This window comes from Silurus meridionalis, chromosome 1 (assembly GCF_014805685.1).
Source record: "Silurus meridionalis isolate SWU-2019-XX chromosome 1, ASM1480568v1, whole genome shotgun sequence".
In the NCBI taxonomy this organism is placed as follows: domain Eukaryota; kingdom Metazoa; phylum Chordata; class Actinopteri; order Siluriformes; family Siluridae; genus Silurus; species Silurus meridionalis.
Genome location: NC_060884.1, coordinates 8016542 through 8044539, shown reverse-complemented (window position 1 = coordinate 8044539; position 27998 = coordinate 8016542). Strand labels below are relative to the sequence as shown.

Below are 27998 nucleotides of genomic sequence, written 5' to 3'. Positions count from 1 at the left end.
CAACCCACTGGCCAGAGAGAGGGATTCTCCATACAGTAGGGAGATATGGAACGCGATCTTTGCTCTTTCCGAAGGGTAGAGAGACGGGTACGACTTCATATAACCCTCCACACTCCGTAAGAACATGCCCCACTCAGCCCTGTTGCCGGAGCAGTGAGCCGGGAACTCCGTGACGTCATCAAGGGGGCGTGGTGCTGCCAAGTACGGCTGAGAAACTGCTGCGAATCTCCGGGTTTTCCCTTTGTCCTTGAAACACGGTTCTTTTCCTTTCTATTTCTTTCGTTTTGTGTTTTTCTTTTTTTTTTTCTTTTCCCCTTCTTTTTCTTTTTTTTTTTTATATTAGAGCAGTCCTTTTCCAGAGGTTTTTTTTTGTTTGTTTTTTTTCTCTTTTTTTTTTTTTTTTTTTTTTTTGGAAAGTCCCCCTCCTTTTCTTTTGTGTCCCTTTCGGGGGTCCTTTATTCTGTCATGCGGACACAGAGGCAGAAGCCGAAGTTGCAGAAAACAAAGAAAACTTTATTGAACCAAAAAAGCCAACACAGACCAAAAGAGGCAGAGCCAACGCGTACGCCTGCTGCGGGCAGGAAATGTCTTGCGGCGCGCTCACAGCGCGAAATACAACAGCTCCGTGTCTATGAGTAAATCCAACATACCCGGATCCGTGAAACAAAGGAAGCGTAAATCCCAGGTGCGTCCGGAAAGAGGCGCGGGCTGCGTAAAGACAGCGAGAGAGAGACGGTAAGTAGCGGGGATGAACCCGAGCGGACACACGGTCAGCGCAAAGCGCACACGCGTCCCAAAAGAGCAAACAGGAACACCACCGGCATACATCCACGTCGGACCATGAGCAACATACATGAACTGGTAATAAAGGACCCCGAGTGTGTGTGCAGTGAGTGTTCTTATAGGCGGTGAGATTAGTGTGTAGATGGAAGTCAGGTGTGTATTGTCAGTGCGAAGGAGAGACGCTCCTTGTGGGCAGGGCGCGCACACGAGAAGGAGCTGGGCATTCTCCGAAGCACTGAGGTTGACAGCCGCCGAAGGGGGCGTGGCAGGGGGATTCCTGACAATTGCGAATAATCTATCAAATATTAAGTAAAGTCAGACCTAAGATAAGGAATTGTATGGATTCAGTGATTGAGAGAGCTACGCAGCATCACCTGTTTTTTAAATCTAATCTGACAGGTTGATAAAGATATAAGACGCTATTTCTATTTTATCTAAAGACCCTAACAAACTTGGACACCTTGCTGCACTAGTCCCCGGCAACACAACTGGTTTATTAAATAAGGGCTGGTATCAAGTTACATTCTGGTCAAGGAGGGCAACAGAACACCTGCAAACCAGTCTTTTTTGCAGGATGAAAAACATAAAATGTTTTACTAATATATTCAACTGCGAAGCGCCAAGAAACCCACACATGCAATTCTAAATGAAACACTGGAAAGCATCAGGGTAAACTAGAAAAATGCTATGTCTGATAAGCCTAATAATACTGTGTTCAGTCACCTCCCTGAAGAAATACATGATTAAATTTATGTCCACTGCACAAGCGCTCAGCTGCAGCCCCAGAGGATGGCTGTCGGGGGCAACATTTTATTTACCACTGTTACATGTAGGGGCAAATCGCCTGGTTTAAATTCTACTTAGAATGTGCAAGGATTGTGACACCTTTATCATACACTAGCTATAGTTTATTTATTTCTTTTTACTTTGTATATTTTCGCCTTAAAATCTTATGGCCTAGCTATATCTCTTTAAAATAACAAATCATTGCAGGCCCAATGAGCAGCAAGCTAGTCTGTTAGCTGACTAGTTGTGAGTCTGTACCTTATATGACAACATACTGTACATCTCTTTCAGCTATGTTTTTTTTTAGGAACTATTTTTCTAACTTTATTTTCAACTATAATCTATTTGCCATAATGTTCCTGAAATGTTAGTCAGTAAATATAAGTTTTTGTTCATAAAACTGCCTTGTGTATTTGTAATGTACTTTCTTACTTGTACTGAACATCATCATGGCTTTGGTTGCCTACAGCCTGATATTCAGTGCAGCAGCACGATGTGGTATTGACTCATTTTATTCATGATTAGTTCTAGATCAGTATACATTATTGACCGTATACATCAAAGTTGTATATAGATATAAATAAAAGTACACTTTATAAAAGTAATATGACAAATCTTTATCATCTGCAAATTGTTTGCAGTTCTATTTAGCGACTGATTTACACTGAACACACCCCAAATGTATACAGGTGTAATAGCCAGTTAACAGTTCAATGCATTCAATTCAGTGGATTACTGAAAGATCCAAGGTACCATATTTTCCGAACTATAAGCCGCTACTTTTTTCCTACGCTTTGAACCCCGCGGCTGAAACAACAAAGCGGCTTATTTATGAATTTCAAGCCAAAAACTGAGCAACATAACATTAGACCAATGAAATTTCCGAACGGAAACAAAAAAACGCACCTCACCTGTGTTCTGAGCTGCACGACATCGGGAGAAAAACTTGATTTTTAAACGCACGACGATGACAAAAGAAAATTTCTCGAGAGAAAAAGTTGTGAAAGGAAGAAGGAAGACAGTGAACAATGACTTTCTTGGTAGGCTAGGGTCGTGGGAGAGCTCGCCAACTCCAGTTGCAACAGAAATCATATAAGCACAGACAGGTTTCCAAAACTCATGCTTTTTTATTTTTCTTGGCAACAGCGTTACGGGTTAGTCAAAGAAACTTAGAAATAAGCATCACAAAATAATAAGGACATATTCCTCGGTCTTGCATACATGCAGTAATAGCGGAAAAATGTGGCGGCGTGCTATTCCCAAAATGCCGCTCTGCTCTTAAAGGAGCCACAACATATTTCACTCGTTAAACTGTGTAACAGACACTGTTTTTCGTTAAAGCCTGCGTAAAGTTTATTAGTTTCAGTAAGCCTGCGGCTTATTTATGTTCAAAATAAAAATCTTTGTAAAATTCAGTGGGTGCGGCTTATATTTGGGTCCACTTAATAGTCCGGAAATTACGGTAATTTTATTTCTCCCTAACATTACCACTTTGTGTAAGTGCTTATACACTTGTACATTTAAACTGGGTGGCAATAATAATACTTCTTGTTTGCTTGCTCACCCTGTTGGTAATCTGGGTTTTAGAAGTTCCTTTTGCTGGATGAGTTGGCTAAACCCGACGCTGCCGTTTCTCAAGAGGAAAAGATTGAGGCATCTGTGGAGATAAAGGATCTCATTTGCTACTGGGAGAAGGTGAATCACATTCTATTGTATATCCACACACACCCCTTATCAGGCCAGTGACTAATGCTTCACGCTTACACACAGAGTCTGGATGTTCCAACGCTGCAAAACATATCCTTCGGAGTGAAAATGGGTCAGCTCATTACTGTTATTGGCTCTGTTGGCTCTGGAAAGGTCTGTGACTATATATTTTTTTTATAAGCTTTCTACTCCGATGAAAAGCCTTTCCTCCCTTTTTAAAAAACATTTTCTTTGTGTTTTTCTCTGTTAGTCTTCCCTGCTCAGCACCATTCTGGGCGAGCTGCCACATGACAAAGGTATAGTGAAAGTCACTGGGAATTTGACCTATGCGTCCCAGCAGCCCTGGGTGTATCCAGGTACTATCCGCAGCAACATCCTGTTTGGAAAGGAGCTCCAGCCACAAAGATATGAGAAGGTTTTAAAGGCATGTGCTCTTAAGAAGGTATGGTCGCACTCTGACACTTTACTCTAATTCTAATACTGTGAGTTCGTTGAACACAAGTAAAGAATTCTATTCCATTCACATCGGATAGGAAAAATACACATAGAACTAGAGTGGATTAAAGTTGCTGTTACTTAGTTGCTGGTGTAAAATATAAAACTACAATGTAAAATATAATGTACTAACATGAAGCATATAGTGTTGTATGGGCTCATATTTCTGTATCCGTGGTAGGATATGGAGATACTCCCTGAGGGAGATCTGACTGTGATTGGGGACCGAGGTGCTACACTCAGTGGAGGTCAGAAGGCTCGAGTTAACCTGGCCAGGTATGATTGATAGTTTTTACACTGTTAAGTATCCTGTATACACAGTGAAGACAATGGGCCTGAAAAAAAAATATCGTCCTGTCCTGTCCTTTGTGTGTGTGTGTGTGTGTGTGTGTGTGTGTGTGTGTGTGTGTGTGTGTGTGTGTGTGTGGTTAATGTTTACAAAATGTTTTCCTCTTTTTGATGACTTATTGTCCATAGTGATATCAAACCTTTAATATACACTTTCAGTAGTTAAGTAATAAAGAAGGTATACTGGATATAAAAGGGCAGCAGTTCTTCAGTTTTCTGATGTATAAACTGTAATGTGAACTGTAGAGGTCCTCACAGATTTCCAAGTGAATACCAAACCCTCGCTTTACCCAAGAACGTTTAATCCGACCGGTTCTGTTTTATTTTAGCCAGAACCAAAAATCTCACACTCACAAGAACTTTTTACACGGTCAGTAATTAAAAACAAGTAAACGACCATAGTTTCATTAAGTCGCAATGTCCCAAAATTGTTCAAAATTTCCAACTATCACACTGTACCATCAGAGGCTGGGACAAACAGCTACTGATCAGCAGTTAGTCATTAACAGTGATGATCTATCAGTGTTTGCAAGCGCAGCACATTACACACTGATGAGTGAACCTGCTCTCGTATATCAGTATTATATCAGTAGCTCGTGAAATCAGCAGCTGTGATGTGATCTGGAGAGATGTCACAAACGATAGTCACTATACGCTGTTTAAAAAGTCACCAGATTTATCCCTAATTTTTTTACATTTTTTAACTGAAGTTCCTGAAAGGGTTTTAAAATGTTAACAAATTTAGCGACATAGTCTTGAAGTTTGACAACACTTTTTGACTACGGTTTGCTGTTCTAATCAGCACTGTTAAGTTCCTGAAAAAACTGGTTGCACTTCTCTAACGTAAGACTTTTTTTGAAGGATCACTCACGTGTGATGAGTGTGTGTTATGTGAAAATGAAACTATACTCTATTGGAAATCGATGATTTTATGTAACAGGACATAATATATAGCATGTGACCCTTATCAGGACTTAAGGGCAAGTGCTTCCTTAGATGAACAACACATGACCTCCTTTTTCCTCAAGCCATCAGGCTCCTCAACACACAGAACTGTACTAAACTCTCACACACACACACACACTCACTCAGCTATGTGTTACTGAACTGTTACTGTCAAGATCTTCTGCGGCGCACTTCTGGGTTGGCGGCCATATTGTCATTTTTCCCACGCCTCCCGGTATTTAAGGGCACACAAGACTTTAGCTCAAGGCCAGATTATCTTACCAGCTCCTTGGCCCCTGAGATAACTCTTGCCACCCTGCCTGCTCTGGTTTCTGTTCCTGCTCCTGCTCCTGACCCCTGTTCTGTTATGCCTTCCTAATTACCTGGTTTGAACTCTGGACTGTTTATTGGTTTTTGTTTTTGCTCTTTCTTTGTCTGCTCTCTGAATTTTGGACTGTTTTGGATTTTGGTTTTGGTTCTTCCCTGCATCGCCTTGTTTTTAACCCTGCACTGTTTTTGGACTTTGTTTTTGCATTTGCCCCATTGCTCTGCTTACTTATCATTAAAGCCTGTATTTTCCTTACTCCTGTCGCATACTGCATTTGGGTCCTCCCATCCACTCACCTAGTCACCCTTTCCTGACAGAATAGTCTGGCCATGCACCCAGTCCCTTGTCCCCTGCTTTCCTGACAAAATAATCTGGCCGCTCTTTGTGTCCCGTGAGAGTCCTGACAGAATAATATGTTCAAAGATGTACCCAGCGGATGTCTTAAAGTGTTGGGCTTGCTCTGCCTCAGACTGGCAATTCAGGGACCCAACCAAGACGGTCGACATTTTGAAGCTCAGCCAGAGCAGAGAACTGAACTGAACCCTTTGGCCCCTGAACTCTGCTGCCCAACCTCAGCCTTCCGGCCTGACTGGTGACGTCCCCCCACTCTTCCGACCTGCTGACTACGTTGCTCCACCCCCGGGTTTCTCCAAGGTGTTTGCCTGGCCCCTGGGTTTTGCTGACGGCGTGGTCCAGACCTCTGCAGAGGGCGTCGCTCTGCCTCAGACCTCCGCAGAGGGCATCGCTCCCCCTCAGACCTCCGCAGAGGGCTTCGCTCAGCCTCATCACATTGGTCAGAAAGTGCTTGGGGCAGCCACCTGGGGGCTCGCTCCACGCTACATCTGGCCTTTCCTGACGTCCGAGGCGTGGCAGTTTGCCTCAAGCCCTGCGATGCACTTGACATTCGGTATGGATTATCGTGCCTTTCCAGTATTTCCAGTATTTTTACTCCGCCTCAGATTTTGGTTTTGGTTTCTCCCTGCATCACCCTTTTTGCCTCTGCATTTGACCTTGGACTGTTTTTGGACTTTGTTTTTGCCTTTGCCCCATTGCTTTGCTTACTTTTTTTTAAAGCCTGTATTTTCATTACTCCCCGTTGCATCCTGCATTTGGGTCCGCCCATTCACTCAACTAGTCACCCTTTCCTGACAGAACAATCTGGCCGTGCACTCAGTCCCATATCCCCTGCTTTCCTGACAGATACAACCCGAACTTAAACACACACTCAATAATCATTTGAATTCATAGACACCGATGTCTTCAGCACCACCCATATTATATTATAATCTTATTTTACTGTTTACATGCTGTTTTGCACACCTATTAAATGCTGCTTTTGCTGTTTTGCAAAACATTGTGTTTATGTTTTCGAGTATACTCTTGTCTATAGTCCTCTTTTGCACATTGTACTGTATATCTATATATAATATTTATATGTTTTGTGTATTTGTTCCACACTGTTTTGTATTGTCTGGTGGTCTTCTGTCTTGCACTGTTTGCATCAGGTTGCACACAATGCACTTTATGTGGCTAAGACAACTTATTTTACTCCTTAGCTCCGTGTTCTTTTATGTAGCTCCATGTTCTTTTATGTAGCTCTGTGTTCTCATATGTAGCTCCAAGTTGTTTAATGTAGCACCAGGGTTTTGGAGAACTTGTGTGGTGTACTGTGCCAGCTATATATGGTGGAAATGGCAATAAAAGCTTCTTGACTTGACTTGACTTGACTTGACTTGATTACACAGTGTCATTACAGTATAAAGCCAAAATAGTGAAACCATGTGTGAAAAACTAAGAACACCTTATGATACAATAACTTGTAGAAAAACCTTTAGCAGCAATAACCTCTGTATGACCTTATCAGTCTCACATCATTGTGGAAAAAATTTGGTCCACTCTTTACATTGTTGCTTTAGACTTAAAATTATTTGGAAATTGCCCTTCCCAGTCTGACGGGTAGGAACAATTAGCTTGTCTAAGATCATTGCTGATGTCCTTCCTCCTTTGCATTGTGTTAACATGCACATGAATGCTTCAGACCAGCAAACCGCTAAAACTTCGGCTTTTATAGAAGGCAGACTTGCCACACTTACCGGTAATGATGATAAATTAATCAGGGATATTTGATAAATAATAAATAAAATTAAAAAAATTATATTAATAAAATAAATAATAACACGGTGTATTATGTCATGTGTTGCTGTTCATCTCAGGTTTGATTTACCTATATTTAGGACTCTGCATACTAAATCATTCAGAGATAAAGTAGAACAATAAAATTATATATATTTGGATGAATTTTAGTAAATATTAACGAGAGAAAGATTGTGTATGTCAATTACTAAAGTGTCTCTGCTTTAAATTAAGCAGTTTGTGTTAATTCTCGGTGCATTTTATTTTTCTTGGGATTTCTTTTCCTTTGTGAAGGTTTTTGTTACAGTATTTTCCTGTTTTACCCATATCTTCTCCATGTTCTACCTTGTGCTCTGTTTGCAAATTCAAATTAATTACCTTTTTGTGTGTTCATAGCAGCCAAGGTTAACAAAACCACATGTACCAACAAGTGAAAGCTAAGGTCATTGAAAAACTGACATGTCTTTCTTTTTAGGGCTGTGTATCAAGATGCTGATATTTACCTATTGGATGATCCACTAAGTGCAGTCGATGCAGAAGTGGGACGACATCTGTTCGATCGGTAAGTTTTTTTTTCAAGGTTTTTTTTTTGCAATAATTTATAGTAAAATGCCTTAAAAAAAAAGAAAGAAAAAAAACCTAATACAGTGGAACCCGGTTATGTCGATGTCCTAGGGGGTCGCCAAAAAGCATCGAGGTAACCGATGATCGAGATAAACGAAATCAAAATGGCGGCAATATATTAACGTGCTTGAAATTTCCACTTCCGCAAGTTCTTGTTTTTTTGAATGTGTTAAATTGAATTGAACTCGTCCAAGTTTTCTCTGTTTTACTGCTCAGAGTGTTTTAATGCATCTGTAGTACAAAACAAAAATACTGTATTTAATTACTTTATAATTAATTTCTAATTATATTCATCGCTAAGATTTTTGTAGGCCTATTTCATTTTTGCAGTGCATCCAGTAAGTATTCAGTGCTTCACTTGTAACACATTTTATGTTACAGCCTTATTCCAAAATAAATTTAATTCATTTTTTCTCAAAAATTCTACAAACAATAGCCCATAATGTGAACGTAAAAGAAGTTTGTTTGAAATCTTTGCAAATTTTTTAAACATAAAAAAACAAAAAAAGTGTATGTACGTAAGTATTCACAGCTTTTGCTCAATACTTTTTGAAACACCTTTGGCACTAATTACAGCCTCAAGTCATTTTGAGTACGATGCTACAAGCTTGGCAGACCTGTTTTTGGGCAGTTTCTTCCATTCTTCTTTGCAGAACCTATCAAGCTCTTTCAGGTTGTATGGGGAGCGTCAGTACACATCCATTTTCAGATCTCTCCAGAGATGTTCAATCGTGTTCAAGTCTGGGCTCTGGCTGAGCCACTCAAGGACATTCACAAAGTCATCCCGTAGCCACTCCTTGGCTGTGTGCGTAGGGTTGTTGTCCTGTTGGAAGATAAACCGTCACCCCAGTCTAAGGTCCAGAGAACCCAAGGATGTCTCATGTACATTGCTGCATACATTTTTCCCCTTAATCCTGACTAGTCTCCAAGTTCATGCTAAAAAATCATCCCCACAGCATGATGCTGCCACCACCATGCCTTACTGTAGGGATGGTATTGGGCAGGTGATAAGTGGTGCCTGGTTTCCTCCAAACATGATGCCTGTCATTCAAGAGTTCAATCTTTGTTTCTCATGGTCGGAGAGTCATTCAGGTTTTTTTTCTCAAACTTCAGGCAGGCTGCCATGTGCCTTTTACTGAAGAGTGGCTCCCATCTGGCCACTTTACCATACAGGCCTGATTGGTGGAGTGCTGCAGAGATGCTTGTTGTTCTGGAAGGTTCTCCTCTCTTCACAGAGAAATGCTGGAGCTCTTTGAGTGAACATTGGGTTCTTGGTCACTTTCCTGTCTATCCCCCCATCGCTCAGTTTCACCGTGCGGCTTCGCTCTGGGAGTCCTGGTGGTTCCAAACTTTCTCCATTTACAGATGATGGAGGCCACTGTGCTCATTGGGACCCTTAATGCTACAGAAACTTTACTGTACTCTTTTGCAGATCTGTGTCTTGATGCAATCCTGTCTCTGAGGTCTATAGACAATTCCTTGGACTTCATGGCATGGTTTGTGCTTTGGCATGCACTGTTAACTATTGTACTTTCTATAGACAGTTGTGTTTTAACTAAATTTGCAAAGCTTTCAAACACACTTCAACACATTGTCATTATTGGGTATTTTTTGTGAAAATTTGAGTAAAATAATGAATTTTATTCATTTTGGAATAAGACTGTAACCTTACCCTTTTTTTTATCACTCTTATTTATTCTTTTGTTTTTTTCACATTTGCGAACTTGGAACAATCATGTAGGGATGATAAAAATCTTTATTGTACAAGCATATTTGCCAGGGTGCCAAGTGTGCAAACATATTGTGGAAATAATAAATAATAAATCATTAAGCAAAGATAAAAAAAAATCAAAGTCTTCAGACATGGTGTTGTTACTCTACAGCTGTATCTGTGGCATTCTAAAGAAGAAACCAAGGATCCTGGTGACTCACCAGCTCCAGTTTCTGAAAGCAGCTGATCATATCCTGGTTTTGAAAGAGGTGTGTTCAAGAGCCAACTGTACTACATTTCGATCATGCCAGGGCACGGTGAATACTTGCTGCAAGCTTTATTTGAGGCTTGTATTTATAAGCACAGTTAAGGAGTGGATGCAGACAATTTGGGTAGTGCTGCTGTCAGTCAGTATTAAGCACTTAATCTCTGTGTGTAAGATTAGCTTTATAAAATTGGTTGTACTCTGTATAGCTGTTTGTTTTATGAGAGATCATTTATCTGAGCTGTTTCATGTCAAGTTCCAAATTAAACGGAAGGTGAAAATGAATTTTAATTCAGCATCTTTTTTTTTTTATATACAAAAAATCGTGCATAATAATCATCGTGACAACAACGCTGCCATGGCTAACTACTGTCTGTAGTCTACATTTGAAAAAATATTTCTGAAAACTGAAAAAAAATAAAATCATCCATTCTAAACTTTTGGCCACCTTCTTATTTTTTTTCAGTTAAATGCAGAATAGCAAATTCAGCATTTAATTTAAATATCTATTAAATTTATATGTCCAAATCACTTTTATAAATGTTATTATTAATCAAGGCATAAAAAAGCCAAACCATGTAACTGTGTTTGACTCATATAATAGATGATGCTAGAAAAAAGAAATGTCCATCTAAAAGCCACAGTTGTTCATTGTTATAGCTGTCCCACATCCTGTCATATAATGTATTTAAAAAAGCATATTTATTTGACTTTTAAAGCCTGTTGACTCCAAATGTCCAAAGTCTGTTGATTTCAAAGTGTGTGATGAAATGATATGCTGTTTTTATTTTAATATTATTCCAAAGATGACAGACATTTCTTTTTTCTCCATTTTCACCATTTTTCCCATTGCAGGGTCAATTAGTGGTGCAGGGCACATACACAGAGCTTCTAAATTCAGGTGTGGACTTTACATCTCTGTTAAAAAAGGATGAGGAAGAAGAGCAGAAAGGTGGGACTGGGCCCATAGAGTCTTCTCGCAACCGAACCCTTTCACAGAACTCTGTTCGCTCGGGGACCTCATCAGTTGTGTCCAGTAAAGATGACACAGATCAGCTGCCTGTATGCATAGTAATTATTTTTTGGGGAATTGTACTTCTTTGTGTAATCAGTTACAACTCTGGTACTGTCTGGTTTAATTATTATTTTTTTATTTCACATGCAAATATGAGTATATTTCATTTTATTCCCATGTGTGCTTGGTGGTGGTGATGATTCCAGGAAGAACATGTTCAGACCATGTCAGACGAGAGTCGCTCTGAGGGGAACATAGGGTTCCGCATGTACATGAAATACCTCAATGCTGGAGTCAGTGCCTTCGTGCTGCTCCTCCTTGTTCTGCTTAACCTGCTTGCACAGGTACAGCATGATATAATACAGGTGCATCTCAATAAATTAGAATATCAATAAAAAGTTTATTTCTTTTAGTAATTTTATACAAAGAGTGAAACTTGTTTATTATATTGATTCAGCACACTATTGATTTTTTTCTTTCCATTCAACTTTCTATTAATGTGCTTGGATACAGCAATCTGAACAACAGCTTCTTTAGCGATAACCTCTTGTGTCCTACCCTCCATGTACAGGGTGTCAATGATCGTCTTCTGGACAACTGTCAAGTCAACAGTCTTCCCCATGTTTGTGTAGCCTAAACCAGATTGAGACACCATTTAAAGGCTCAGGAAACCTTTACTGGTGTTTGGATTTAATTAGCTGATTAGAGTGTGACACCACGAGTCTCCAATATCGAACTTTTACAATTGTCTAATTTTATAAAATACTGAATTTGGGGTTTTCATTAGCTGTAAGCCATAATCATCAAAATTAAAAAAATACATATAAAAGAATATAGATAGATAGATAGATAGATAGATAGATAGATAGATAGATAGATAGATAGATAGATAGATAGATAGATATAGATAGATAGATAGATAGATATAGATATATCAGTCTGTGTGTGATGAATCTATATAATATACGAGTTTCATGTTTGTATTGAATTACTAAAGTAAATCAACTTTTTAATCATATTCTAATTTATTGAGATGCACCTATACAGGGTTAGCAGATTTGTATCCATTATGTATTTTGTCGTTTGTTAAGCTTGTGATTGCTTTCAATTAACAGACATCCTATATTCTTCAAGACTGGTGGCTTGCTTACTGGTAAGTGGAGTTTTAAAATATTCCATAATCCATAGAGGTTTTATTGACTTTTTGTAAAGGGATTCTTGGACTTTTTTTCCTTTTTGTTTTATCAGGTCCTAACTAGTTATGTGCTAAGTTTTTTTTTTTTGCGTTGACTACTTGCTTTCAAATCAACAGGGCTACTGCACAGGAGAAGCTAAATGTGCTAAACCAAAACCATACCTTCATCAACAGTAGCCTTAATCAGAATACCACTCTAGAACTCTCTATTGATTTCTACCTGGGCATTTATTCAGGTACAGTCAAGCACTGGTATAACAGACTGACTCACAAAGTATTTAAATAAATGTATATTTTGGACATATAATGCAATATTTTTTTCTTTGTTTTATTATCATGTATTGATTCAGCATGGTGTAATGAACAATAACTTTTTTTTTTTCTCTTTAGGTTTAACAGTGACCACGCTTCTCTTCGGGTTTACGCGCAGTCTGATTATGTTTAATGCTTTAGTGCGCTCTGCCCAGGAGCTCCACAATCGCATGTTCAACTGTATCCTCAGGGCCCCTGTGCGCTTCTTTGACATTAACCCTATCGGTGAGTCTGGGTGCCTTTCTCTTTTGCTTTCTTATGATGTAATTCTTTCTCATATCAGAGCCTCCTAAAATGTTATTGCCTTTTATTAGGTTGCAAAATATGAGTAAGACTTTGACCGGTTATCCAGTAGGGAGCAGTGTGACATCTCTTACAGGGGCAGCATGTCTACATAGTAACATAGTGTTGTAGAGCAATTCTAACAACTTTTTACTTCAGTAACTACAAAGTAACATTTTGTGATTTTAGATCCACACAGTTATAAAAAAGAAAAAATGTCCTATTGTCTATACCAAAATGTTATAATTACAAACTGAGATCTAATTATTGAAAGATTATTAGTTTGTTGATGCGAGTTATGGGTGCTCAGCAGATCATCCGTCTCCATACTACTGTCTTCTACATCTGCCTCTTTCAAATCAACTACCTGCATGTCTTCACCACATCCATGAACCTGCTCTTTCCTCTTTTCCTCCTTCGTGGTGGCTCCATCTTCAGCATTCTCCTACCAATATACCCCATACCGCTCCTCTGCACAGGTCCAAACCACCTCAATTGAGCCTTTCACACTTTGTCCCAAAAATTTCCTACATGCTCGGTTCCTCTAATGAACTTGTTTCTAATCCTGTCCATCGTCGTCAGTTCCAACGAAATCCTAAACATCTTTAGCGCTGCTACCTCCAGGTCCACCACCTGTCTTTTACTTTATGCCACTGTCTCTAAACCATACAACATCGCAGGTCTTACCACAGTCCTATAAACTTTCCCTTTCACTTTTGCAGATATCCTTCTATCACAAATCACTCCTGCCACTCTTCTCCACCCACTCCACCCTGCCTGCACTCTTTTCTTCACTTCTCTAACACACTCTCCATTACTTTGCACTGTTGACCCCAGGTACCTAAACTCCTCCACATTCTCCACCTCTTCTCCCTGCAACTGCACCCTTCCACTGCCCTCCCTCTCATTCACACACGTCTTACTCCTACTGACTTTCATTCCCCTTCTCTCCCGCACGTACCTCCAGCTCTCCAGGCTTTTCTCAAGCTGCTCCCTATTCTCACCACAAATCACAATATCATCCGCAAACATCATAGTCCATGGAGACTCCTGTCTGAATTTGTTTGTCAACCTGTCCATCACCACTGCAAACAGGAAAGGGCTCAGAGCCGATCCCTGATGCAGTCCAAACTTCTCCTTAAACCACTCTTTCGTTTCTACTGCACACTTCACGGCTGTCACACTGTCCTAATACATGTCTCACTTTTACATACCATGCACTAATTAATTAGTTAATATCTCTATTTATTACTTTATTATTAATTTATTTGACTTGTTTGTATAGTTTTGTATATTATCATAGCACCAGCACATTATTACATGTCCTGCACCACTCTCACATATTTGTCTGACATACCACAACTCCTTTCTCAGCACCCAATGCTCAAAGCATAAGCATTGATGACATTTATCACCACCCCTTCAACTTCCAGCTTAGCGATTAGAAACTCTCTTCACCTCCACCTACACTACTACTACTACTACTACTACTACTACTACTACTGTACTCTTCCTTCAGGATCACCCCTACACCATTTCCCTTTCTGTGCACCATTTAAATAAGATGTTTGCATTGTGAAATGCATGTCTACTCAGCCTATTGATTAATAATACTGTAGATTAATTATGCATGCAATGCTGTTGCACTGTTAGAACACTAGAGGTCACAATCTGTGCAACCCACAAAGTAAAAATAAATAAAGCTCACATCATGTGACCATATACTTGCATCGACAGCCTGCCAGAGCTGCACCCAGTAGCCTAATTCCTTCCTTTACAAATGATGGTATGATATTTCCTTTTTTTTTTTACAGTACACTAAAGCCATTTGGGTTTAATTTTGATAGATGATTGAGACAATCAAAATTTCAGCTTTCATTTTCTGATCTTCCTTACAACGCCATCTTTACGTCTTTATGCGCGTTTTATCATGTGTAATAACTTTTTATTCTTTTTTAATCATCTTCTATCACCAAATCAAATTCCTTGTAAGTGCAAACATTCTTGGCAATAAAGCTCTTTCTGATTCTGATTACATTTAGATGTGTTAAACAACCTGGCAGCTTTGGTGCTGGTCCCTTAAATTAAATAATCTTAAATATTCAGCTGCATATCCTGTACTTGCAATAACTGCAAAAATCGACAAGCCACTGACATCACCAACTGTTGCATTCGTGTTGCTGTTCCTAGTTTTGTAGCTCCTTTCGGTTTTTGTTGTTTTTTTTGGTGGGTTTCTCCTTTTAGTATTCTCTTCAGGAGCTGAAATGCAGTGTGCTTTTGTCTGTAACCTGGCAGACAGAATGTTTTTATAGACTTCTGAACTAGAGGTTTGCTGCCATCATTACAATTATTAGTAATTTTCGTTACAGATCTTCTGTGCCTCATCTTTGTCTTTTATTTATTATCTGTTGTTTTGAATCTTACTACTGATGTGATTTGCTTCTTGTGCTATGGACTCTATATAATCTCAAGCAGTTTATTGTGCTCTGTGGAGATTGTCATATAAATAATTATTCATATAAATAGTTGTTGCTTTTAGGTTTTTTATTATAGCACTCACAATGTTTGTCATTAACTTTGTTTTTCTTAACCAACATGTTCACTGTCGGTTTTCTGTGGTTTCTAGTTTTTTTTTTCAAGGACATTCCAAACTGAGGTATAAGCTGTACCTAATGCTTGTACAATGGCTCTGACTGATTTTTGTCTTCTTTGCTAAGCTTTATAATGACTTGCCTTTCTTCCATAGACAGCTCCCTGGTTCTCATGTTGAAAGCTTTTATCTGGATGGACATCTGCTGCCTAATATATCCCACCACTCGACTGGTGCCATTGACATAATCAGAGTTATTCCTTTCACCTGACAGTGTTTTATTATTATGACTGACCAGCGTATATGTTTAAAATGTATGTGTAATGAGTTTCAGCCTATATCTGGGAAAATAAATATGTATTCAAATACTCTTCAGTAATGGAGAACCGTAATTTTGTTTACAAGGCCACATTTTTTATATGACAGGGACTCGTTAAAGGCTAATGATTTAAGGTACTACAAAAAAGCTGCTCAGTAAAGCCATTTTGTCTTTTTAAAAGCAATTGGTGCAATAAGTTGTGCATTACGCGTTGTTTAGCCTGCTTATCAGGGTGTTCCTATTGATAGTGTGAGCAACATCTCAATAGCAGCACCATTATATGGTTGTTCAGGACACAGCCTGAGCCCATTAGTCTGCTTGGGTAATCAGTAAAGGCTACTATTAACTATATTGCACCTCTGTTTACCAATCAGTTCAGTGTTGGTCATGTTAGCTTCAGCTGACCTGTGAGCTGGTTTCCTTTTGTTGATTTTTATCTGTTTGTGAGCAGTCAGGTAGAAGATCACTGTGCACAGATTTTTTTTTTCTCCTTAACCCATCACTGTTATAATTATTTTTATTGTCTAAGATACATAGCTGTTGATGTTCTATCAGAAGCAGTGTAATTGCTGATTGTGTTTTTATTCCCTGGCTCTAGAGATGCTTATATGTTCATGTACAATGTGTTAATTCATGATGAGCAGATTGATTAACCTGATTAAAAATGGAACAAAAGAAGAGCTGCTCATATGGTAGCAAATGTGCTGAGAACAATTTTCCAGTGCTGGTCAGATAAGGGTTTTTTTTTGTTTGTTTTGTTTAATGTGCGTTTTTGCATGCAATGTCATTCTTTTCTCAACATCTAATTAAAGAATTGTATACATTTACTACATTTAGGTGACATCCGAAATCGATGAGGAGCATGTCAAGCAATGATTCACGAACATTGTAGCACTCATATGCATTCGTTCTTTTTTCCACACTTCTTTAGGAAGAATTCTTAATCGGTTTGCAAAGGACATTGGTCACATAGACTCTATGTTGCCCTGGACATTTGTGGACTTTATCCAAGTAAGCGCTCTCTCTCTCTCTCTCTCTCTCTCTCTCTCTCTCTCTCTCTCTCTCTCTCTTTCGTTCTTTCTCTGTGTGTACCTGCTTCATGCCCACAAAGTGCCATTGTATTAATGCTTGACAGACCAAATTAAAACAGCATAATAGTCTTTCATTTAAAGCACTTTTCATTCTGTCAGAAAGGGTCAGCCTTCCTTTTCTGTTGTGTTGGCAGACTGAAAGGACTTTACCATATTGACCATTGTCACCCATTATTTTAGGGGTCTTTCTCACTGTCTGCTTCTCACTATTCTTCCCCACATTTCCAAAAAGGACAAGGGAGCCTGTAGACAATGACTGAAGCCTTCTACCTACCCTTGTATGTGGAAGGCTTAGATTTTTTTTTCCCAGCCTGTGCAAAGACACAGTCCTTTTGAATGCCTGGGTCCCCCATTAAACCATGTAGATTCACTCTTTCTCCTTATTGGTCACACATTTTGTCAAGAGAATGACCCTTGTCTTGGCTCAGTGGACCTTGCTAAGAAAGCTTTGACACATATATCTGTGCCACCCAGATCGTGTGTTTTACTTTGCCTCATACCTAGCAGGGTGGTCAACAATGCAATTGTTTTATAACCAGTCCTGCGCTGAAAATAGAAACTCATAGAGAAAAACCTGGCTATGTTCATCGGCGCATGAGCGTAAGTGGGTAAATTAAATGGTCAGTCCCTTCAGTTATATTATGCTAGAATTGGCTAGCATGTCCTATATGCTGATTATATGTTAAAGGATCTAAGGGAGACTTGAGATAAACCATGGGATATGCCTTTATTATATGGGAACCATCCGAAACTGTCAAGTCATGGCAAAATAGACTGTGGAGATGTGTAGGTAGCTCTGAAGCTTTAACACTAAGGAGTTTTCAACATATTTTTAAAGACTCAACAGTTAACCACCATGACAAAGAGGTAATACAGTGTGTGTCTTTCTAGGTGTTTTTGCAAATCGTAGGTGTCATCGCTGTGGCTACTTCTGTCATCCCATGGATTCTGATCCCTGTGCTGCCTCTCCTAATAGTCTTCCTCTTTCTTCGGCGCTACTTCCTCCAGACCTCACGTGACATCAAACGTCTTGAAGCTACTAGTGAGTTTAAATAATTGGTTTTGGGGGTCTTTTGTTTACATGTCTAAATATTTGAGATTTATATGCAAAAAATGTTTTTGCAGAATGAAAGAAAAATTAAACCATTCAAAAGTAAAGGTGTATTTTTCTTTACCCTATAGCTCGAAGCCCTGTATTTTCTCACTTGTCATCTTCACTGCAAGGCCTAAGTACAATTCGTGCCTTCAAAGCTGAGGAAAGATTCCAGCAAACCTTTGATTCTCATCAAGACCTGCACACAGGTACTGCAATAACTGCAGTAACACAGTGCTTTATTATATAGCAGCTGTGTCCAGCCATATCTGTGAAAGGGCTGCAGTTTTTTTCCTTCGAAACAATCACACTGATTGAATCGCAGGATCAAATGAATAAACATATAGAAACGGATGTGGTTCTATTTGGTTGTAAGAAAAACCTGCAGCCCTGGCCGTAAGACTGAACACCCTGTCATATGACCTACAGTCAATCACACAGTTTAATACTCATTGTTTGTATGCAGAGGCCTGTTTCCTATTCCTGACCACGTCACGCTGGTTTGCTGTGCGTCTGGATGGAATGTGTTCAGTGTTTGTCACCATTACAGCCTTCGGGTGCCTTGTACTGAGAAACAGTAAGAAATCACTTATAGTACCTATAAATACACAATGTGTGTATTCTTTTCTGCATAACACCAAAATGAATTTCACATAGAGCAATGATGTTATTGAAAGTAAAGGCTTTTAGATTTAATTCAATAGGTTTAACAAAAAAAGTGTTGCATGGAATTGCAGCTATTTTTACTTTCAAAAGCAAGTTTTTTAGTTCTTAAAGTCACTGAAATCGTGACTTATAAGCAGTTTAATTGTCTGGGGTTTCCTGTTTCCACCTTGTTGTATGATAAATTATGGCAATAAAAGGTGGATTCCGAATATGTTTTTACAAATTTTTCTTGAACCAATTTGCATTTAGTAGCTGTAACACGATACGCAGGCCAAAGATGTTTTAGGGGATGAAACTCAACATTCGGTGATATCTGTTGGGAAGATAAGTTTCATCTACTGTTTAAATTATTTCGGTTCAAGCGATTAAAAAAAGGCACTATGTAAAAATGTCTGTCATTTCTTAATGCAACATTTGTTTAATCACTTGATTCAAAGCGGTTTTACCCCTTAATCAAATCTCCATATATGGGGTCTGTACTATGCACAGTTGCCCACTGCAGTAAAAAAGATTATTTAAAAGCCTTATATATTTTTTTAAAACCTTCAAATATTCAGACAGCTGTGTAGAATGTAATAACCAAATCTGTCATCGATTTAAATGTAGTCTTCTGCAAAAAGAGTAATGTATATTGCTTTGGAGAAAGTAGAGGTCAGTGTTGAGATGTTGGATAGAAAAATGGCTTTTTTTATGATATAAAGCTATTATAATTAGGATGCTATGGCTATTGCTACACTTTTTTTTCTCAGGTTTGGATGCAGGTGCTGTTGGCTTAGCCTTGTCCTATGCAGTAACACTCATTGGAATGTTCCAGTGGGGGGTCAGACAGAGCGCTGAAGTTGAAAATCTGGTAAGACCTTTCTTTTAACCATATTAATATGATCTTAAGAAGTGAGAGCAATTTTGGCTGATGCATCACCTGTGTGATGTTTGTACATGTACATGTAGATGACCTCGGTAGAAAGAGTGGTGGAATACACAGAGCTGGAGAATGAAGCAGCATGGGAAGCGCATAAGCCTCCTCCAAAGTGGCCAAGCCAGGGATTGATCACTTTTGACCAGGTCAATTTCTCCTACAGTTCCAATGGACCACTGGTGCTGAAAAACTTAAAAGCAATGTTTAGACCCAAAGAGAAGGTAAGTCACATCATATATTCACAGGTATTATGCAGCCATCATGTTTTTTTGTATTTTAGATTTGTTAGCATGAAACTTGGTTTTAAATGCAAAAAGTCTTTTGGTTGCTCAATTTCCTTGATATATAACATGAACTTCCTGAATTGTCACATTGGTAAGGTTGGCATCGTGGGTAGGACAGGTGCAGGAAAGAGTTCTCTGATCTCTGCACTGTTCCGACTGGCAGAGCCACAAGGAAAGATCTATATAGATGGTGTGTCAATTGCTGATCTTGGCCTCCATGACCTTCGCCAGAAGATATCCATTATTCCACAAGATCCAGTGCTATTCACTGGCACCATGAGAAAAAACCTGGACCCCTTTCAGGAGCACTCAGACAAGGACCTATGGAATGCTTTAGAAGAGGTACACACATTATTACATACAACTCCAAAAATAATTGGACATTGAAAAAATATTTGTTTCAGCTGTCTACTGCAGTATACACCAAAAAACCTTATGGCCACTGATCAGGCATGACATTATTCATAACATTATGACCACCTGCCTAATATTGTGTTGGTTTTTCTTTTGCTGCCAAAACAGTTGTGACTCATCGAGCATTAACAGCATAACTTTCTTCAGCAATTTGAGCTCCAGTGGGTCGTCCGTTGGATCGGAACACACAGACCAGCCTTCACCCCCACGTTCATTAATTAGCCTTGGCCACCCATGACCCCGTCACCGGTTCACCACTGTTCCTTCCTCGGACCGGTTTTGATAGATACTGACCACCGCAGACCAGGAACAGCCCACAAGATTTGCAGTTCTGACCCAATCGTCTAGCCATCACAATTTGGCCCTTGTCAAACTCGCCCTTATGATTGCCCATTTTTCCTGCTTCTAACACATCAACTTTGAGAACAAAATGTTTACTTGCTGCCTAATAAATCCCACCCATTAACAGGTGCCATAATGAAGAGAATCAGTGTTATTCACTTCACCAGTCATAATGTTATAATGTCATTATGTTATTCCTGATCGTACCCTTCATATACTGTGGTAGACTACTAAAATAATGAGAACTTGATTAATGTTTCAATATTAATTGAAATAAATTAAACACATGCTCAGTTAGATTAAAGCATTCAATACTTTTGTGCCCCCACCCCACCCCCATTTGTGTAACATATGTGTTCTCATGTATACACTTTCAGGTACAACTGAAATCTGTGGTGGAGGAGTTGCCTGGTAAACTAGAGACCATTCTGGCTGAATCTGGTTCTAACTTCAGTGTTGGTCAGCGGCAGCTTGTGTGTCTTGCCAGGGCCATCTTGAGGAAGAACCGAATACTTATTATTGATGAGGCTACAGCTAACGTAGACCCCAGGTGTTCATTTGTTTATCATAACAAAATAAATGTACTGTTTCTAACAGTTTTAAATGCAACATTATATTGCTGGCAGCTTGTGAGCAAACATATATGCGGTCTTCAAAAAACTTTATTTGAGTTTTACCTATTTGTAAGTAATTAATTGATTTTTAGAAAGTATATTTAAAGACTTTTGTTTGGCTCAAACTTTCATTCTGGCGCAACTGGTGACCAAATATTAGAGATTATGCTTCACTGTTTGTAAAGATAACGCACACATTTTATCGGCTCATTCGGCGGATCAGTTTGTCGTAACTACAGCAAAATGGGTAACTCCTGTACTGTCTGAGGATGTGACTACTCTGAAACCTGTTGTCTCCCACAACTCATCCAACACAGGCTTGTGCGAATGCAGGAGGACACTCCTACACTAATGGCCTTGGTGATTGTCCTAAGTGCTCTACTCCATTTGATTACATTGATCTATTAACCGTAACCTACCAAGTGGACAACTGCCAAAAATATATAATGAATTGCCATTTAAGCTGAAAATATTTGCCAACTAAATTTTTTTTAACTATTTTAAACTGTAAACTGTAAAAGAGCTGACTTTTGCCAAGTTATAATGCTTTATGATAATGTTCCTAACCTGTAGAAGTAAACACATGACCTTCTGGGAAGCTGCAGGATACTTTGTGCTGAATACGTAATGTTTTGCATGTGTGCATTTTACAGAACAGATGACCTCATTCAGAAGACCATTAGGGAGAAGTTCCGTGAATGCACTGTCTTAACTATTGCCCATAGACTCAACACAATCATAGACAGTGACCGAATACTGGTAAGTGATACAGAACAGTTTCACTTCCTGTGTAATTTTACTCAAAGGCTTTAGCTGGTGCCCATACCAAAGAAGCATGGATTCAGGAGAAGGACTATAGCATGATTGTTCTGCAGTTGGTGTATACTGTATATGCTGCAATATATGCAGATTAGATTTACTCAATTAACAAATACTGACAAACAAAACATCAGCTTAGAAAAGATTAAAAGGCATTGAGGTAGGGTGCTTATTGTGAACCTGACTACCTTATAATGGTTATATAGTGAGGGAATGTGTGGAAACTTAACCTTGCTGATGTGCTGAATTATCTTCGACCTTGCTATTACTGGGCTTTTTTTGTGGTTGAACAATGCCTACTGCCACAGCCCATTGGTATCAGGGTAAATTTATAACATGTTGCATGTGTCATTTTGTGCCCTGTGCACATTGTCAAAGAGCTGGTGAAGCCGTCATGATCTGTGTAAATGAACAACAAGGTGTTTGTGTAAAATTGTAGGTTATTGCAATAAACATATCAGAATTTCCTGTATATTTTCAGGACTTTAAAACTCATTGTTATCTGATAATTCGGTAATCCCACCAGGGGCAAGTATAGGTTACATATCCTTCGGAGGTAATAAAATACTTGAATTAACTAATTATAGTTTTGAATGTCACTTTTTCCATATTGTGATACACCAACTCGAACCTTTATAGCATTTATATAGCATGAAATGCCTTTTTTGAAATGCCAACTTTATTCTCTGTACTGTTTGACTTGGCAACTAATGAATGAACAAGTAAATGAATTACCTTATTAAAAAGAGAAAGCAGAGCGTGAAACTAATGTACTTTTTAGTCACATCTGCTGTGTCGTGGGTTTGGAAATGTGATAGCATTTATCGAAAATCTTTTAATGTATGAGTTATATGTTCAGCGTGTTGCACTTTTTCATTTCAGTATATAACAGTTTCTGTTGTGTGCTCGTTTTATTATCAGGTTACCTTTGCATCTAAGCAGCAGGGATTATGCACATGGTTTTATAGCTGGCAGAAAAGGGGATCTGGTTCTGTTTTGAGAATATAAAACATTCACACTTACTGTGCAGCATGGACACTTGCATTCAGTGACATTATTTGACCATTTATTTTGTTTTGTTTGTAATTGTTGATCTTCAAACAAAAGGCAGTACAAGAAAAATACAAAGAAAAAAGCCGGTTAAATACAGTGTTTGAACAAATTTCATTTCAGTTTCAGTTTAAGTTGCTGAAGTAACTAAAGTTTAACTGATAATTAAATTTAATTAGTTTAGACTCTTCCAAGTTTTATTACTGTTAACCTTGTAAAAAGAACCATTCTAGCAATGTGATGTAGGCAAAAAAGAAAATCTCAGCAAGTGCCTTAGTATGCTATGATATTGAAATAGATCATTCTTGAAAGGGTTACAAAGGGATTCCAGCATAAGACAGAGTAATTATCTCCATATGGAGAAAACCTGGAACATTGGTGAATCTGCTAGCCTATTTTAGCTAGGAAGTCACAAAGACCCAAGATGATGCTCTAAAAACTGCTGTGCCTTTCCTGCTTCTAACAAATGTAATATTTGCCTCAAACCTTCCATGCTTTCTGTAATAATATTTAAAGGGTTAATGGAACTGTAACTTTCTGGAAGGCATCAGTCCTGTTAAATCGAACTTGAAGCTGACACAGCATTCAACAATAAGAGTATCATACCAATATTTAAGCATGCTGGTGGTAATGTGAGGTTATGGGGATGTTTTGCTGTTTTAGTGTCTGGACTTGATATAATTGACAGAATTATAGACAGAAAGATGCTCCCTACCAAGAAAATCTCATTGAGTATCCAGTGATTAGTCCCTGATTTAAAGCACAAGCACAATTGGGTCTCTGAGACAAAGATCCCAGGTGCAAGAACAAATCCACTTCTGACTGAGTGAGCTAGTCAAAGTGCTGAAATGAACCCCACTGAGATCCGTTGGCAGAACCTTAAACAGGAAGTTCATGCTTGGAAGCCTTTCTGTATGGCTGAATTAAAGCAATCCTACAGACAGGAGTGGACCAGCATTAATCCACGATGACATCAAAGACTTATGTCTACTTGTCTGAAGCATTTAGTTATAGTGGTTTTATAACAGTGCTTTTATTTCTGTACTGTAAATCATTCTCTTAAATTGGGGGTAGTTTTCAACTTCTGAACGCAGCTTATATAAACCATTTAGGTTTGAATATTGTTTGAACACTTTGCATTATCTCTGTTGTTTCTCACCTACGAACACACAGCCCTGGTTAATCATGCTGACACAGACTACTTTCAATCTCTACCATGTGTTCAATTCACTTACACACGTGCGCGCACACACACACATACACACACACACACACACACACACACACACTGTATGACTATCTTCACATTTCATCCTTCACATAATTACTGTTTACCTCACACTAACGCCTGCTCTTACTGATGTTATTACAGCTTTCTGGCTTACTCACTGCTGTCATTACTGCTGATCAAGGTCTGAAAAGCTGACAGTGGATGCAAATATTAATCTCTGTCTATGTATGATTAGACCATGCTTTAAATATTGTTTAGAGGTTCTTGCGGTAATCCCCTGACACAAAGTCGCTTGCTTGCAGGTTCTCGATGGGGGCCGCATACATGAATACGATGAACCCCATTTGCTGCTCCAGAACAAGGATGGAATATTTTACAAGATGGTTCAACAGACAGGAAAAGCAGAGGCTGCTTCATTGATACAGCTAGCCGAACAGGTACAGAAAATAATCGTCACACATGCATTCTTATACATTCATACATTAGGGATGTGCATCTCCATAACTGAGGCCAATGCGATTTATATAGCCAACAGTACAATACATTGAAGTTTCATAAGTAGCAGCTACTGATGTGATGCATTACAATTCACTCCTATTGCGATGCAGTGCGATCCGATTTTGATTAGATTCAGCACAATGCGAGTCAGTGCAATACGGTGCAATGGAAAAAATATGATGCTATGCAATCCAATATGGTACAGATAGGTCGCCTTTTTTTAAAAATATTTTTTGCTTAGACAGCAAATTATAATTTTACTTAAGTACCTTCTGAATTCTAATGCATGGCCCTTTGACAAACAGGACTTTGTAGTAAAAAAAAAAAAAAAAGGAAAAAGAAAATAAATAAAACCTGATTTTCTTTTCCTGTTCTGGCTTCAGAAAGGTGCAGCTCTACCTCTGCCATGTTAATATATATTCAATGTGACTCTCAGGACACTTTTCGGTAGCAGTGGTGCTGAGAGAACGCACTTGAGGAACAGTTTAGCGATGAGAAATTAATTTATTATAAATTATTAGTCACAAATTATTGGTCACTTTCTAAATCATGAACGATTATAATAATTATAGATAAATAATTATTTATTTATTTATTTTTTTAACCAATGCGAATCTGTACATTTTACCATCCCTTACATACATACATACACATTCTCACAATGTTACTTGATCTCATATATTTCACTTCACCTGAACATATGATACAGAACCAATTGAACAGCTGGGCTTTAAAATTTAGACTGGAAAACATAATTTATTCAGATGGGTCCAAGATTTTCATTGGTACTGTACACACACGTTGCCATGAACCTTCTATTACTGCAAGAACAACAACATGTTCTCTATTCTCCCATCATGTTCTCTATCTGTGTGTCACTGTACCTGTGACAGAAGAGCACAAAACTGTTTGAAAAAACTCTGCCCATTGTGCCCTCACACTGTATCGGTTATCCCTCTCCTTTGGCAGGTTGATGGGGAGGTATTGTAGGAACCTTTTGCCCAACTCCACCCCAAAAACCCCCTGCCCGACACCCCCCAGTTTTTCTGTGGATCAGGTTCCCCTTTGCCTCCCACACTGCAGAGTTAATTCACAGAGCTAGCCCTCTGGAGATTACTGCTGAGCTTTTCAAACACACATCATCTGATACTGCACCACTCTTCCTTTGTGTCTTATGAATGCGAGCACAACTGGGAGTGCACCTGATACTGTAGCCAACTGTTTTTGCTCGCTCTTTGTGTTGTCTGGACTTTTTCTTTTCCAGTAAACTTCATTCACGTTCAATCAGTGTTCAAAGTTACAATGTAAAAGGTTTTGAGTTGTGCAAATAATGAAATTAAAGTAGGGGGAATTTTTGCAACTGGTCACTTGTCTATTGTGCACATGCCTCATGTTTAGAAGTGCTTTGCTGGTTAAAAAGAAAATGAAAGCTACATTTCATCTCCTTTCAAGTCTACTGAAAGGCCCTTGTGCATATGCTTACCTCTTCACTCTCTCCACCACCTGCAGGCACATATGAACTCCCATCAGCCAAAGTTGGCCAATGGCCTGACCTCCAGCAAAGAAGCTAACCTGGTTATCTTTGAGACTGCACTGTGAGAGCCTAGTGCAATTATGTTCGGAGGCGTCCCTCAGCAAGCCGACCACTTGCATCTAAAGAAGGTTTAGATTACATCTGTACATATTTCAATTGTTGTATTTAAGTTTACTTTTTTGTTGTTGTTTTTATTGCTGTTTTGCAACATCAAATTGAATTATATTGGAATGATATTTTCTTCTACAAATTTTTAAGTCACCCTCCAGAAATAGATTTAGACTAGTATTTCATTTTGAGGAGAACATACTAAATATGTTCAATAGGCTATACTGGTATATATATACTGGTTGTGGAATATCACATTCAAAAGCCATAGGCATCCCTGCCTTTTTGACTACTGTATGAACTTCCACTGCAATAGTGGAGCATATCTGTGGGGATTAGAGCAAATTCAGATATAGAAGCATTACTAAGGTTGGCATGGATTTCTAGGGTGAAGACCTGGCATTCTGTCAGTGTTTCAGTTTATACCTAAGATGCTCAATGGGGTTGAGGACATGGCTCTCAGTTAAGTTCCTACGAACCAACCATGGAAAGCCATCTCTCTAATCTTCACTTCACTGCACAGGTGCAGTCTGATTGACTATGCTGAAGTGAGATTATCAGTGCCTTAAAACCAGTATAGTGGCCAAATAATAAATTGGAGGGAGTTCAATTTTCAGCACATGTTGACTGAATATATGTTTGTTTAATCTGCACTACACACGCTGCATTTCTTAATCGTTCCGCCTCTAGCTAGGCTACATGGGGCAAAAAACTCCCTGTGTGTGGGAATTCAGTATACTTTGTGTTTATCTGTATACTTTGTGTTTGTATTGTGCAATTTTTTGCACGTGCTGCAATACTGCTCAGAAATAAAGAAATAAAATAAGAAAAGAAATTTAAGAAATGTATTTAAAATTATGAAATGTCTTGTATGTTCATTAAACACGTTCATTTGTTCAGTCTGAAGTTTTTGTGAACCAGTGTTTAAATCGAAATCCTTTTTCGAATATGACTGAAAGAAAAGTGCACAGATAAACTCTTATCTTTACGCTTCACCCAAAACATTGTTCACAGTTTACACTGTTGTACGTATACGTCTTGTCTATTATAACTATGTAAAAAAAGGTCTTTGACCCAGGCGGAATGGTGGATTAACTGTGAGCAAGAGTATTATTGGACCAAACAGGTATCAAATCTCATTCTCTTGCCCTCTCCACTTGCTTCCATAACATCTTTAGAGCGTAAACGATACCTTGGTCCTTTCTCTTCTTCGATGCATAAACAAAAGTGCGAGATGTTTGCAGGGGAGGGTCCCATTGTGTCTAGTTCAAAGAAGTGAATGCCTGTAAAGGAATGTGTGGCTTTGACACTTTTACAAAGGGACTTTTAATGCAAAAGGTTGGGGGCAAATATGAAATGGATAAGCAAATCTATTATTATTGAAGATATCTGGTATGCCACCCTCAAGCAGTAATCTTATACCAAATTAGGCTACACAGCATTAAAGTGTAGAGTAAAGAAACCCAGGACAATATTAATGTGCGCACCTATGATAGGCAA

The 27998-nt window shown here is 38.7% G+C and overlaps 1 protein-coding gene across 1 annotated transcript in view; it reads left to right on the top strand.

The window, feature by feature from the left end:
• Nucleotides 1-27404, top strand: part of abcc4 (ATP-binding cassette, sub-family C (CFTR/MRP), member 4) — a 53674-nt gene extending 26270 nt beyond the window's left edge. Inside the window, exons 9-30 of the mRNA XM_046847274.1 lie at nucleotides 3157-3264; nucleotides 3340-3429; nucleotides 3527-3718; nucleotides 3953-4047; nucleotides 8001-8087; nucleotides 10033-10129; nucleotides 10981-11187; nucleotides 11347-11484; nucleotides 12256-12293; nucleotides 12453-12571; nucleotides 12726-12872; nucleotides 16770-16849; nucleotides 17821-17971; nucleotides 18112-18231; nucleotides 18489-18599; nucleotides 19438-19538; nucleotides 19637-19825; nucleotides 19985-20230; nucleotides 21022-21194; nucleotides 21912-22017; nucleotides 24661-24795; nucleotides 26366-27404. Of these exons, the coding sequence (XP_046703230.1) occupies nucleotides 3157-3264; nucleotides 3340-3429; nucleotides 3527-3718; nucleotides 3953-4047; nucleotides 8001-8087; nucleotides 10033-10129; nucleotides 10981-11187; nucleotides 11347-11484; nucleotides 12256-12293; nucleotides 12453-12571; nucleotides 12726-12872; nucleotides 16770-16849; nucleotides 17821-17971; nucleotides 18112-18231; nucleotides 18489-18599; nucleotides 19438-19538; nucleotides 19637-19825; nucleotides 19985-20230; nucleotides 21022-21194; nucleotides 21912-22017; nucleotides 24661-24795; nucleotides 26366-26455 (2820 nt within the window). The 3' untranslated portion in view covers nucleotides 26456-27404. The remainder of the gene's footprint in view (nucleotides 1-3156; nucleotides 3265-3339; nucleotides 3430-3526; nucleotides 3719-3952; nucleotides 4048-8000; nucleotides 8088-10032; nucleotides 10130-10980; nucleotides 11188-11346; nucleotides 11485-12255; nucleotides 12294-12452; nucleotides 12572-12725; nucleotides 12873-16769; nucleotides 16850-17820; nucleotides 17972-18111; nucleotides 18232-18488; nucleotides 18600-19437; nucleotides 19539-19636; nucleotides 19826-19984; nucleotides 20231-21021; nucleotides 21195-21911; nucleotides 22018-24660; nucleotides 24796-26365) is intronic.
• The last annotated feature ends 594 nt before the right edge of the window (nucleotides 27405-27998 follow it).